General features: G+C 38.9%; 1 protein-coding gene across 4 annotated transcripts in view; it reads left to right on the top strand.

Annotated features, from left to right (window-relative positions):
- SPECC1 (sperm antigen with calponin homology and coiled-coil domains 1) overlaps window positions 1–13,446 on the top strand; it is a 189,548-nt gene that overhangs the window by 22,668 nt on the left and 153,434 nt on the right. For 3 of the 4 annotated variants that reach the window (XM_039847480.1, XM_039847478.1, XM_039847479.1), the window contains exons 1-2: window positions 1,407–1,568; window positions 10,144–10,279. In XM_039847480.1, coding sequence (XP_039703414.1) covers window positions 1,422–1,568; window positions 10,144–10,279 — 283 coding nt within the window. In that variant the 5' untranslated portion in view covers window positions 1,407–1,421. Of the gene's footprint in view, window positions 1–1,398; window positions 1,569–10,143; window positions 10,280–13,446 lie in introns of those variants that run through there. The other variant, XM_039847476.1, reaches the window with a different exon arrangement.

Below are 13,446 nucleotides of genomic sequence, written 5' to 3'. Positions count from 1 at the left end.
CCAAACTGAGACTAATTAAGGTTCTGAACCAATCATATGACTGAAATCATGAATCATTTTTCTCAGAAACACTATAGAAAACAAACTGCAAAGTCTTTAAAGAATTATTTTTTCCTGCAGCCACATTCACACGGCCGCTAGGAGAGCAGTGCTGTGGAATGCATTCCAGGACTGTCCAGCCAATCATTTTAAGTAGAAATAGGAACTGGGTGGCCCTGGCTGACTGTCAGTTGAAATGGTCTCCTCTGGCCGAGAAAAGGAGACAAGAACAGGAGGAGGTCAGCCTGAGATAGTCTGGGAAGGACATCTGTCGTTTTTCTCATAGGTTGCTAATAGAGCGTACTGGGGATGTACTGGGGACGTACTAGGATGATGTGATAAGGAAGGAGGCCCAGGGCTGCTTAACATCAGCCACCATCCCCCAGGGGCAGTTACTTAGACCCCCAGGTTTTGTGTATGTGGTCACTGGAATTACCTGTCACGTATTGGTGTTTCTTAAAGTATGTTTTTCCATTTGTTTCTGTGAAGGATGGAGCATTATCTGTGGTTTTGGTAATCTGTCTCATATTCTTGGTCATAAGAGTCCATGGGGACAGACAGAGTTAGAATTGGATCTGGATGAGACCCTAGAGGCATTTAATCCACTGCCATTTTGCTACTGATGGAAAAATCAGGCTCAGAGGGATTAAGAGATGGCTGGCCACTTCACTCAGGAATAACAATGCTGATTGCTGATTGTAGGAGTCAGGCTGCCCTCCACATCTTCATATGTGGATTTCCCCTGTAGGTCTTTAACTGCATTCCGCTACTTTGAACAATTTTGCTTTCATGACATATTTTAGTTAGGGCAGTAACTCTGTCCAATAATGTCAGGTCTGACCCGATTAAAATATGCTCTGTTAATTTTAAATGATATCTATTTTTGTCCAAAAGAAGAAAAGAAGCTGTGCTTCTATAAAATCTACTTTTCAAGTAATTCATTGATACCTATTAAAAATTAGGTAGGTTGTTCCATTGTCAGTCCTAAACCTGCAAGGCTTATGGACATAGTATGTCTTGACTCAAGATGACTTATTTTATATGGGGAAATATATACATAGTATATGGGTAAATAGTAATACTATTAGGTGTTAGGTGTCCCTGACTATTAAGAAGCCATCATTTGCTATTTACAAAACATATGTTCTAACACTACTTGGTAACAGCTGTTGTGAAGTTGTAAAAATTAGCCTAGTGCAAAGGTATTATCTTGGGACCAGAACTCTATTTGCAGACCAATTATAAGTGCTAGTTCTCTATGGTAACAATGCTGAACGTGGAATATGGGGGTAACACTCTGTGATGTCTCTCAGCAGCCTCAAGTTGTGGACATACATGTTTTTCTCTTCTCTTCTACAGAAAAATAGACCCACTTGACAAACATGAGGAGTGCAGCCAAGCCCTGGAGTCCAGTCACCAAAGCAGGGAGCCATGGGATCGACCGAGCACGGCCCCTCCCCACAGCTTCTTCTGGCATGAAGAGTTCTAAATCTTCAACCTCACTGGCTTTTGAGTCCCGACTCAGCAAGGTATAGACTGAAGCGCACTGGGCAAGGCAGCTGGGTGTCCAGTGTCCCTGCTCAAGAGGACTGAAATGGGCAGTAAGCAAAGCTAGTGGCCTCTCAGGGCTGGCACAGAGGCTCTAAGGAAGGTCCCAGGGGAACCAGCGTATCTTGACCTAAAAGAACAGAGCAAAGGTGGTATAGTAGGATCTTCTGGGGTTAAGAAATGAAATCTGCAAAATGTTTAACAGTAATTCCGATCCCCTGCCCTGGATTATGTGGACTCTCCAGTCAGAGTTTTGCCCCAGCTCCCCACTAGATGGGGGTCAATTCTCCACTCTCATCTTATCTGACAGTCAGCAGAGTTAACACTATTGGTTAGGCCCTGCGTCTGGGAGTGCCTGTCTCCTCCCTCCTGGGCAGCACCTTGGAATCTCCACTGCTGGCCCCTTCTCCTGCCCTGGCTTTCTAACACTGGGCGAGCACAGGGCACAGTCCTTGAGCCTCAGCTCTTTTCTAGCTATGCCACACTCAACACCTCCTTTACTACACTGAGATGAAATCAGAGATAGTGTAACTACCTATACACACTACCTATAAAAGGAAAATATCTTATACTTAAATAATCCACATTTCCATCTGTGTATGCCTCAACGTGACCATGCTGAAGGATCTAAGATGCTCCTTAGAACACTGTGGATATGACAGCTACGATGTGGACTGATTCATGGTGGTTGTGTCTATGACTCAAATACCATGAAGGATATTGACAGAGTGATGTTGAACACTCTTGGTAAATTTCTGAACCAAACTGCAGTCTTCCCTTGTTATTCTTGGAAAGTTCAGTGTATCTTAAAGCTATGCAAGAGGTACATTGTTTTTTAATGAAGGGATGCTCTAGGGTCAGATAATAATAAAGTGTTCCACCCATGTAAATGTCTGTGGATTATGAGAAAATTGTGTGGGATATGGGACAATTCTTTATGCCATTCTTTCGTCACATTCATCAGAGGACATATAGGTTCTTTGTCCTCCCACCTATTAAATATCAGTAGCACCTCCAATCATGATGACAACTGAAAATGTCCCCATGAATTTCCAGCACACTCTCTGAGGAACAGCATTGTCCCTGTTGAAAGCGACTGTTCTAGGTGATGGTGTCCATTCTCATGAATACCATATGTGCATAACGTGCAAATTTGTGTCCTGACCAGGGCCCCTCCAACTGCCTTTGCGACATTGCCTCCTAAATGCCTAAAAGGTACCTCGAATGTAACGGCCAAAACTGAATCTTGATTCCTTCCCAGCTGAGTCTCACTCCCCCTAAATCTGCTCCTCCTGAATCTTTCCATTTGAGTCAATATCAAGTCTATTCTTTTGGTCTCTCAGGTCAGATCCCAAGGCTTCATCCTTGAACACTTCTTTTCTCATGTCCCATAGTCCATCAGCAAGATGCCATCACTTCTACTTTAAAAATAGAAGTCAGCTCCAAGCAACTTCCACTGCCTCCCCCGAGACTACATGGGTCATGCTACCACCTTCCTTGCATGGACTTCCCAAATGATCTCTGTGCTTTTGTCTTTGCACCCTACATTCCATTCTCAACAGATACTAGAGTGGTCATTTTAACATGTATCATGTTACTTTTCTGCCTAAAACCTTCTAGGGGCTGTCCGCATTCACTCAGAGTAGAAAGCAAAGTCCTTGAATGGCCATTGATGCCCTGGAGATCCAGCTCCATTCCCTCTCAGACATCATCGCCCTTCTCTCCGCGCTGGCTCCCTGAGCTTTGGCCACAGGGTCTCCTGGTGCTTGGTGGCACTGTCCCTCCAATGAGCCAAGTGCAGGCTTATGGCAGCATGTTTGCTCTTCCCTCTGCCTGGAGTATTCCTCCCCATTCTGCATGTCTGCCACTTCTCCTTCAAGCATATGCTGAAATGTCACCCTATCAGACGTCATTCCTGACCACTCTTGTAAAGGGCCCCTTAGCCTCCATTTATCGTCCTCACCCTGCCTTATTTTCCTTCCCTGCTCTTACTATCATCACATATACCTGCTTGGTTAGTGTCTGTCTCCCTGTGGCTAGAATGTAAGTTCCATGAGGACTTTATTGTTTGTTGCACAGCTCTGTCCCTCATGCTTACAAAAGCACCTGCTACCTGGCAGGCACTCAGGATTTACTGAACACCCAAGTCCACCGGCTCTTCCAGGCATGGCAGTATGACAAGATGTTGGAACAGGAAGAGCATGCGCTTGGAGTGGGTCAGACCAGGCTGAGTGGGGATCCTGGTTCTTCTCCCTCTAGCTGTGAAACCTTCGGCAAGTTATATAGCTGTCCTGAACTCTGAGATGAAAGGAAATGTGGAAAAACTATCCTACACATAAGTTTGTTTATTATTTTATTATCCTGGAGTAGACCATGACTTCCGTGATTTTTGTTTTAATTATATTTGACCTATAACAGATTTGGGAGACATCTTTAATTTAAATTTTAAATGAATACATAAATTTCCCCAATAACAGACCAGTAGGGGACATGTTAAAATATTTTTCAAAGCACTGTTTTTACAGAAAGGTCTAAAGCTCAGGAGTGTTCCCTGAGGATAATGAAGAGTTAGTCGCTTCTGCAATTGATAGGTAAGCATTTGGGAAACTTGTTCCACAGAGAAAATGTCAAGGGAAAAGTAAATATCATGTTAGAGACTTTCTGCTCTTATTTCTGATTCTTGGGACCTCCAGGCCTAACTCTATGAAAGAGGATGATAGGGCTGGAGGGAAGGAGTGGAAGAAAGAGCTGCACCATGGCTGCACCTTTCTAGTTCATCATGTTCCTCTGCTTTGACTATTCTCTCATGTCCATCTTCATTTGTGGGTAGAAGAAGAAGACTAAAAATCCAGAGAACAGAAGAGGAAGAGGAAATGGTGATGGACAGAAAAGCAAGTCAATTATTTCCCCAGGGTTTTACTATGAAAATCTGCAAGCATACAGGGAAGTCGAATTACACAGTGAACATCTTACTGTATTTGCTTTGTAGTAAATGGATACATATGGGATGGATAGATATATTTCAACTGGTCAAAAATAGGAAAACAAACAAATCCACCAAGGTAGAACAAAATACCCTGCTTTAAATACCGACCCAATCTGAAGGAGCAGTGAAAGAACAAGGTGCAACAGGAGCCCAGATGGGATGGGGATGAATCTTCCTTGTGCTAGTCAAGCCCAGCACAGGAAAGGAGAGCAGGCAGTGCTCTGACACAGGCAGGCTACTTCATTCTAGCCATTTATAGGCCAAAGCTTATTAGTCAGGACTTTCTTGGTATCAAATAACAATATCGGCTTGAGCTAGCTTCAGCAGAAAAGAAATATGCTGAACAGATCCTAAGGTTCCCATGTCACTGTGGGCAGGGCAAAGGTACAAGACTGGAGCTCAGAGTGGCTGGGACCAGGGACTGGAATACCTGGGACTCTCTCTTTCTGTTGTTTATCTCTGCTTGCCCCTGCTTCTATGTCACCTACTGACATCTAGCCTTCTTCTGTGTGTGTGTATGAAGCGTGGGTGCCATCATGCCTAAGCCTCTCACTTCCCTTGGAAGGCTTGGCTGCTGCTTTACTTATTTCTGATTTGCTTTATTTAAAAAAATGACGCAAAAAAATTGGGAAAGGTCTGCTTGGCTGAGCATGAGTCATGTATCGATTCTACCCAGTCTCCTATCTGGGTCAGGGCCCCCCCCCTCCTTACCCAGAAAGCAGAGTCTTATAGTCTTATAGTTTAGGCATGTTCTATAAAAGTCTTGCAGACCCCGTCAGTGTTTGTAATCATTCTGAGGGAGAGCTCTAAACCTGCACTGCCTAGCGCCGGACCCACTAGCCATGTGTTGCAAACAAGCCCTTCGAGTGTGGCTAGTCAAAATTGAGAAGTGCTTTAAGTGTAAAATACAAAAAAAAAAAAAATGTAAAATACCTCATTGATATTTTTTACATTGATGATATTTTGAATGCATTAGGTTAAGAAAGTATATTCTTAAAATTTTACCTGTTTTACTTTCATAATGTGAGTAGTAAACAGTATAAAATTATATATGCTGCTCATATTTTATTTCCATCAACAGTGCTGCTCTAAACCATTGGTTCTCAAAGTGTGGTCCCCAGACCAGCAGCATCAACATCGCCTGTGAATGTGCTAGAAATGCAAATTCTCAGGCCTCTAGACCTAGGGAATAAGAAATGTGGTGGTGGTAGTGGGCAGGTAGGGGTTTGGGGTATAGGCAGCAGTCTGCATTTTAATAGACCCTCCAAGAATTCTGATGCACTCAAGTTTAAGAACTACTGCAACCACGACATTATCTACTTTTAAAGACTGGCTTATGTTATGTGTGATGATTTGAGGGTTTTGGATTTCCTCCACTATCTTTGTGGAATTGAGAAGAATTTCTTAGTTACTTTAATCTGTGAGCTATTTAAACTTTTCCGTTTTGTAAGCTTTCATGTGCAGGTGTTTGGCATCTTAAATATCAGTGAAACAGTTAGTGAAAATACTTACTAAAAATATCAAAGCAACACCGACGCACATACCTTCTTAGGGATCTTCTGTAACAAACCAGAAATCTCAAGTGATGCTGAAGCTGCATTCAATGACCAAGAAACAAAGCCAAAAATGCAGCCATGAATAGAGAAAGAATGAGAATTAGTAACTGAGACTAGGAGCTTTTTGAATCTGATATTGCATCCAAAAACTAGCGATAGAGTAAGAGTAGCTTCAGCTGTTTGCTTAGGAGGACAGGGAGAATTGGTTTTTCAACTTTATGTCCTGCTTGCTGAAAAAGTTTCTAAGCAATAAATATTTCTCAAATGGAATTCTTTGTGGAAAGTACAAGGGAAATGAAGTGCTACCTAGACTCCTCATGCTGAGTGGTAAGGAGATTGCACACTCTTGGCCTGTAGTACATCTTAATTATCCCTTTGCCTAGTGAGGAAAGGATCAGATCTGTTTATATTACAGACTGGGAACATGAAGTGGGAAGTCTTCCCACTGCTTGCCGACTCCTGTCCTCCTGTCCTCTGCTGCCTCTGCCTGTCAATTTGACTGAGAACCAACCTCTTATGGAGGAGGGGGTGGGGGCAAACTCTACCCCAGGCACCAAATAGGTGGAGGCTGTGGTGGGATTGCAGAGGCAACTTTACCCCTATGGCCCCAGCTGTCCTCTTATTTGTTGGATTCCCTGTTCTGGTTTGCAGATTGAGCCTTTGCACCTGGGCCTTTGATGTACAGTTTGCTGATTTGCTCTTCTTGTGTTAGACTTACTGACTTTAGTAAAGTAGGAGAATCAGGTAGAAGAAAGCAGAACCATGTGCATATCATTTTTTTTTTTTGAGGTGTTATCTGGGGAATTCTCAAAATCTAAAATCAAATTGATTTTTTTTTTTTTTTTTGGTGACCTGGGCATGCTTCTAGGCAGAGTGAATAATATTTTTTTGTTGTTCAGAAAAGGTTGCTGACTTCATGAACTATTGTCATTTAGTATGAAAAACATTACACTTGTGACCTGATGGATAATTTGAGAGGCTGGAAAGCTTGGGTACAGGAACCCTTGTTCTCTGAAACATAAAAACAGTTATGGAGTCCCTGTAAGGGCAATTGAGTGATATCTGTGTCAACCTGAGGGTCATATTTACTCCTCTTGTTAAAATAGGGGTCTGTGCTGTTGGCCAGAAAATTTAGTAATTGGAAGTGCATGCAAATCATCCTTTCAGTGTTAGCTATTTGTTTTTTAAATTAAGAATTTGTTTTTAGCATTAATACGTTGGCTAGGTGGAGGGTCAGGAGCAGGAGGGAGCAATTGATGGGATTGTTTTATGAACTATATAGATGTCTAACCAATGTACTGCATACTTGAAATTAATTTTAATTAATTAATTAATTAATTAAATAATAAGAATTTGTTTAAAGATCTTGACCAGGGTTGCTTGCCTAATATTAAGACTTGTACCATCTTCCCTCTCTTAGAAAGTAGGCTATGAGGGATTATTATTTAATGAGTAGAGTTTCAGTTTTGGATGATGAAAAAGTTCTAGAGATGAATTATGGCGAGGCTTGCACAACATTGTGAATGTACTTAATGCTACTGAACTACACACTTAAAATGATTAAAATGATAAATTTAATGTATATTTTATCACAATAAAGATTTAAATAACAATAGGGAAAAATGGGGGGAAAGTAGACTAGCATTTGCAAGGGTGGAACCAAGGCTGCCTAAATTATAACCCCATCCCCATTTCCTTCTTCTTTGTAATTGAGGCATAGCATACTTAACAATAAAAAGTTAAAAATATAAAGCACATTAATCTTAGATTCAGCTGTACAGCTCATTGAATTTTTACACGTTTATATCTGCTTAACCACTACCTGGTTAAGATGTACAACATTCCAGCACCCCAGAAGTTTCTTTCCCCTAGAGGTAACTGCTATCTTGATTTTTATCACCATGGTTTGCTTTTTTCTTTTCTTATCACTTTATTTTATATTTATTTATTTTTTTAGGCGAGGCAACCCTTCGTTGACCTCACAGATTGCAAGGACCTCGTCAGCTTACAATCCCTTATTTTTTTATTGTTATTTTTTAAAATTTTTTACGCCTACATCACCTGGTCTTCCTAGGTGGTCTCCCATCCGCATACTAACCAGTCCCAACCCTGCTTAGCTTCCAAGATCAGACAGAATCGAGCTTATTCAGGGTAGCATGGCAGTAGACAATTTATTTTTTTTTTAATTAAATTTATTGACCATCATTTAGTTTTGCCAGCTCTTAACTTCATATAAATGGAATCTGGCAGTGTATATCCTTTTGTGTCTGGTTTCTTTCACTTAGGATAATGTGAGATCCATCCAATTATTAGTGTATTTGTAATTCTCTTCTTTTTAATTGCATTTAGTTTCTATTGTATACTCTACCACTATTTAATTTATCCCATCTCCTGTTGAAGAACATTTGGGTGGTTCTATTTTTGGCTGTTATAAATAAAGCTGCTGAGAACATTCTTTTGATGAACCTGTGTACTCACTTCTCTTGGGTATAGATCTAGGAGTAGGATTGCAGAATCATAGGGTGCAAACATTCAGCTTTAGTAGATATTGCCAATTTTCCAACGTGGACGTACCAGTTTACACCCCCCAGGAGAGCATGAGAGTTCCGATTGTCCTGCCACCTCACTGACACTTGGCGTCGGCATTTCTTTTCTCTTTAAAGCCATCCAGGGTGTAGTACCATGAAATTTAAATGATGCAAAAGTGGAAAATTTTTGTTTTATTTGTACAAATCTTTAAACTCCTAATCCTCAGTAAATGACCCTGAAGCCAGTGGAGCAGTGGAGCGCAGGGCCTTTGGGCCCTCAGCCCGGGTGGGGAGCAGGAGCTGCCTGCTCCATGTGTCTGTTGATTTGAAGGCTTTTTCATACTGTCTTCTCCAGATATTGGATATATTCATGATGGCTCAGGGCATCTCCCTGTTTCCAGTCTTGTAGAACTATTCCTCTTCAGCAATATTCTTTAAGGGAAGACTTACAAAGGTTGAGAGAACTTATTTGTGATTTTTCTCATTAACCTTGAATATAATTTATCTGGACTAGAAATGTAAGATCATTTAGGGGTTAACCTCTTAGACTTCAATTCCTTTCAACAGATGTTTGTTCTCCCCTTTCATGACAGAGAAGGAAGCAGAAAAGGATTAAGGGGGTTCTGCTTTTTTTCTGCCATCCATTAACAGTGTTCTTCTGGCCTCCAAAAATATTCCTTTCTTCCTTTAGAACATATTGGCTCTATGAGATCATATAGAGTGCTCGGTGTTGAGCACATGGTAGATATTTCTTCTCTTTACTTCCTCTAGACATATATTTTAAGTTAATTTTGTTATCCTTGAATTTTTTCTGCATTGCTCTGCCCTGCCTTTTGTGCTTTTTTCTTTAGCTTCCATTCTTAAAAAAATTTTTTTTTAGATCTTGTGTTAACCTGTCTCCATCTTTTTCTTAGGTTAAAGACAACCCAGGAATGGCTCTTTTGTGTCCGATGTTGCTGTTCATAGCTTTTCTTGGTAGGCCTAGTACAATCTTGGGAACAGGGTTGCTGTACGCTGAAGCTCTTAGCCTTGCCTATCTTAGGTAGTTATACTGCACATTTTTTATTGGTGTACAATGTTTGGTCTGTTCCTGATACCTTTGGAGTTTTGCTGAGAAATGGAGCACTCATGCAGCATTAACTTATTAAAATACATTTTAAGCTTTTAAAAAACTTGTTTTTAACTAGGAAAGCAGAGCTTTAAAAACTTCGTTATTTGAAGTGTGACAGGATGGGTAATATTCACCTATAATCTTATAATATTCTTTGAAACAATAATAGAAGATCATACTAGACCTGTAAATGATACACATAGGTCTGTCTAGCTTTGCTTTTGTCCACTTTGCACTATCATGCTCCTCAAAGTACCATTATTGCTTCTTAACCACTGAACAAGTGGTCCAGCTCAGACGTTTTCTTGGTTTATAGCACTCTTTATTGAAAATGTATCTCTTCATCCTCTCTCTTTCCCTCTACCTCTTTCTTAGCTCAAGAGGGCCAGTAGTGAGGACATGCTCAACAAACCAGGAAGTACCATTGCTTCTGGTGTAGTTCGACTGAAAAAGACTTCAACAGCCGGAGCCATCTCTGAGTTCTCTGAGAGCCGCTTGAGGAGCAACCCAGGTAGGAGGGACCCAAGCAGGTCATTCATCTTGGCCGTGATCGATGTCAGTGATTGATGCATCCTTTCCCTTCATCAGATATGTATTGAGCACTTACTCTGGGCCAGGAACTGTTTTAGGTAACGATATCCTGCCCACAAGGAGTTTACATCTAGTGGGGAGACAGATGAGAAATAAAAAGGTAATGAGGAGTGCTGTGGTTCCCACCATCCTTCTAGTTGTCCATCTGTCACCCTGTGTCTGTGAAGTCCAGTCAAGGTGGTATATGTTCTGGGGTTGCCATGGTGTAACATACATTAGATGAATGAATGAACCCTGTAGGTCCCTTGCAGAGGTAGGCATACAACATTTTATGGAAAACTGAGACGAGCTGCATATAAAGACTGTTCTGAATCCCTTAGGTGGCAGTAGCCACTGGGACTGTGAACTTTCTCAGTATTATTATTTTTTTAAGAAACAGAAAAGGTTTTTTTTGTTTTTTTTTTAAACAAACCATTATATTAGAGTTCAGAGCATCAAACTTAAAACATCAAAGAATATATTTTATTTTCTTTTGAGCACGTAAACAAAAAAGCTAAGTTTTCCACAGTCCTACAATGACGTTCTCCGTGTATTGCTAAATTATCCAAGATGAGAAAATAGCTGAAATATGTCATTATTAATTTATAATAACATAGGGTTGAATAGTAGCATACTTATGATTTTTTACTCTTTACATTAACTATTACAACCCAGATTAGCTTTCCAAAGGCGTATTTTAATTTATTTGGTTTTCAAAAAGTTGAATCTCTGAAGAGTATATGTGGCTTTTTTTTTTTTTTAGGATGTAGGGGGAATGGCTTTGTGTTTCTATACAATGGTTTTACTATTTTAAAGACTAGTTTCATACAAAATACACATATTTGGTTTTAAAATACAACAAATGAAAGTACAAGTTATTTTTAATCAAGCCAGCCTAACTCCAATTCCAAAAGTTTAAAAAGCTCTAAGAACATGACAGAATGATCTCACTCTCAAATATCGACGTAAAAAAAGTAAGATCAAAATATTAGCAAATAGAATTCAACAAGAAATCGAAAGAACAGTAGTGCATCTCACAACCAAGTAGATTTATGTCATCCAAGAATGGCTTAATATTAGGAAGTCTAGGTATATATATATATATATATATATATATATATATATATATATATAATCTATCGTACAAAATTAATAGACTAAGTAAGAAAAACCATGTAGTTATCTCAGCAGAGATGGAAGATGCATTTGACAAAATTAGCATTTTTTCTGATTTAAAAACAAACTTGGTAGACTATAAATGTATGGATACTTCTTTAGTGATATAAAATATATGTATCTCAAAGAAGCTTTATGCTCAATTGTGAAATCTTAAAAATAGTCCTATTAAAATCGAGAATGATTCAAGTTTGTCTGCTGTCGCCACTGTCATTTAAATTCTTCTGCAACCAGGACATAGAAGCAACTGAAGTGTCCTACAATAGATGATTGGCTAAAGAAGCTATGGTACATATATACAATGGAATATTACTCAGCCATAAGAAGAGATGAAATACTGCCATTTGCAACAACATGGATGGACCTTGAAATAATCATACTAAGCAAAATAAGTCAGACAGAAAAAGTTGAAAATAACATGGTATCACATATATGTGAGATATAAACCTAAAAGCAACGAATGAACAGGACAAACAGGACAGAGACTCATGGACATGGACAATGGACTAGTGGTTACCAGAGGGTAGAGGGGAAGGGGAAGAGGGGAGGTAGATGGAGAAAAAAATTTTTTTAATCATTCTAATTAAAATAATTAATTAATTTTAAAAAATAAAAATAAATAAATTCTTCTGCAAGTGTTAATCACAGCAGCAAGACAAGAGAGTTATAACAATATATTGGAAATGAAACAAAATGATGATTTTATGCATATAAAAACATGATATGCTTAAAAAAATGCTTAGAATTTCCTGAAATGATATCATTAGAAAAAACTTAGCATGTTCTGAATATCTATTAAATACAATAAGTGTACAATGTGTGGCTAGTTGTAGAATATAAAATATCAATAGCTTTTTTATCAATGACTAGTTAGAAAAGATAATAATGTAAGGAATGATCTTATTTATAAAGGAATAAGAAAGGTAAAATACCTAGAAATAAACTTAAAGTATGAGCCTATATTAAAAAAATCTGAAAACTCTTCTGAAGGACACAAAATAAGATATAAATAAGTAGAAAGATATACATGGTTCTTGGATAGAAAGATTAAATATACTAAAGATTAAATTTAATAAGTATTTTATATTAAATATAAAAAGATGTGTAATTTATTTTATGAACTTATTTTCATTCCAATTAAATATCAGTGGGAATTTGAATGTGGATATACTGATAAAATGATACTGGGTTTATCTAAAATGGTGGTTCTCAATTGGGGGGTGATTTTGCCCTCCCCACAACCCAGGGAACAGTTGGCAAGAACTGTAGTTTTGGTTGTCATAACTAGGGTGTGCCACTGACATCTAGTGGGTAGAGGCCAGGGATGCTGCTAAACATCCTATGATGCACAAGACAGCCCCCGACAATAAAGAATTATCTAGCCCAAAATGCCAATAGTGCTGCTGTTGATAAACCCTGACCTAGAAGAATAAATATTCTTCTGAATATTTCTGAATATTTCTGAAAAATAGTAATCAAGGAATCAACTGTAAGCATCTTGGAACTGGAGAAGAAATAGGCAAATCAGTGTAACAATGGAGAAAAGTCCAGAATATACTGGAGGATTTAGCATAGGATAAAAGTGGCATTGTGTATCAAGATGGATAATTCACTCAAAAATAATGACCGATCGGGTTTTCAGGAAAAAATAAAACTAGATCCCTATCTCATTCCTCTCATCAAAATAAATTCCAACTGGATTGAAGATTTAAATATTAAAAAGTGAAACCATGAAAGTACAAAGAAAAAAACATCAGAGAATCAATTTGTAGTCTTGGCCTTGAAAGAACCTAAGTAGGAACAAACATAGAAGCACTGCAAGAAACCATGACAGGAAAAGATGAAATATCACATAAATATAAAAAACTGCTTTGTAAAAAAAGGGGAAATTGCAATACATGTATCAAAGGGCTTATTTACAAAGAGTTTATA

Source organism: Pteropus medius, unplaced genomic scaffold (genome assembly GCF_902729225.1).
Source record: "Pteropus medius unplaced genomic scaffold, Ma_sr-lr_union100, whole genome shotgun sequence".
Classification (NCBI taxonomy): domain Eukaryota; kingdom Metazoa; phylum Chordata; class Mammalia; order Chiroptera; family Pteropodidae; genus Pteropus; species Pteropus medius.
Note: the sequence above shows the minus strand (reverse complement) of the source record. Positions and strands in the feature narration are given on the sequence as shown.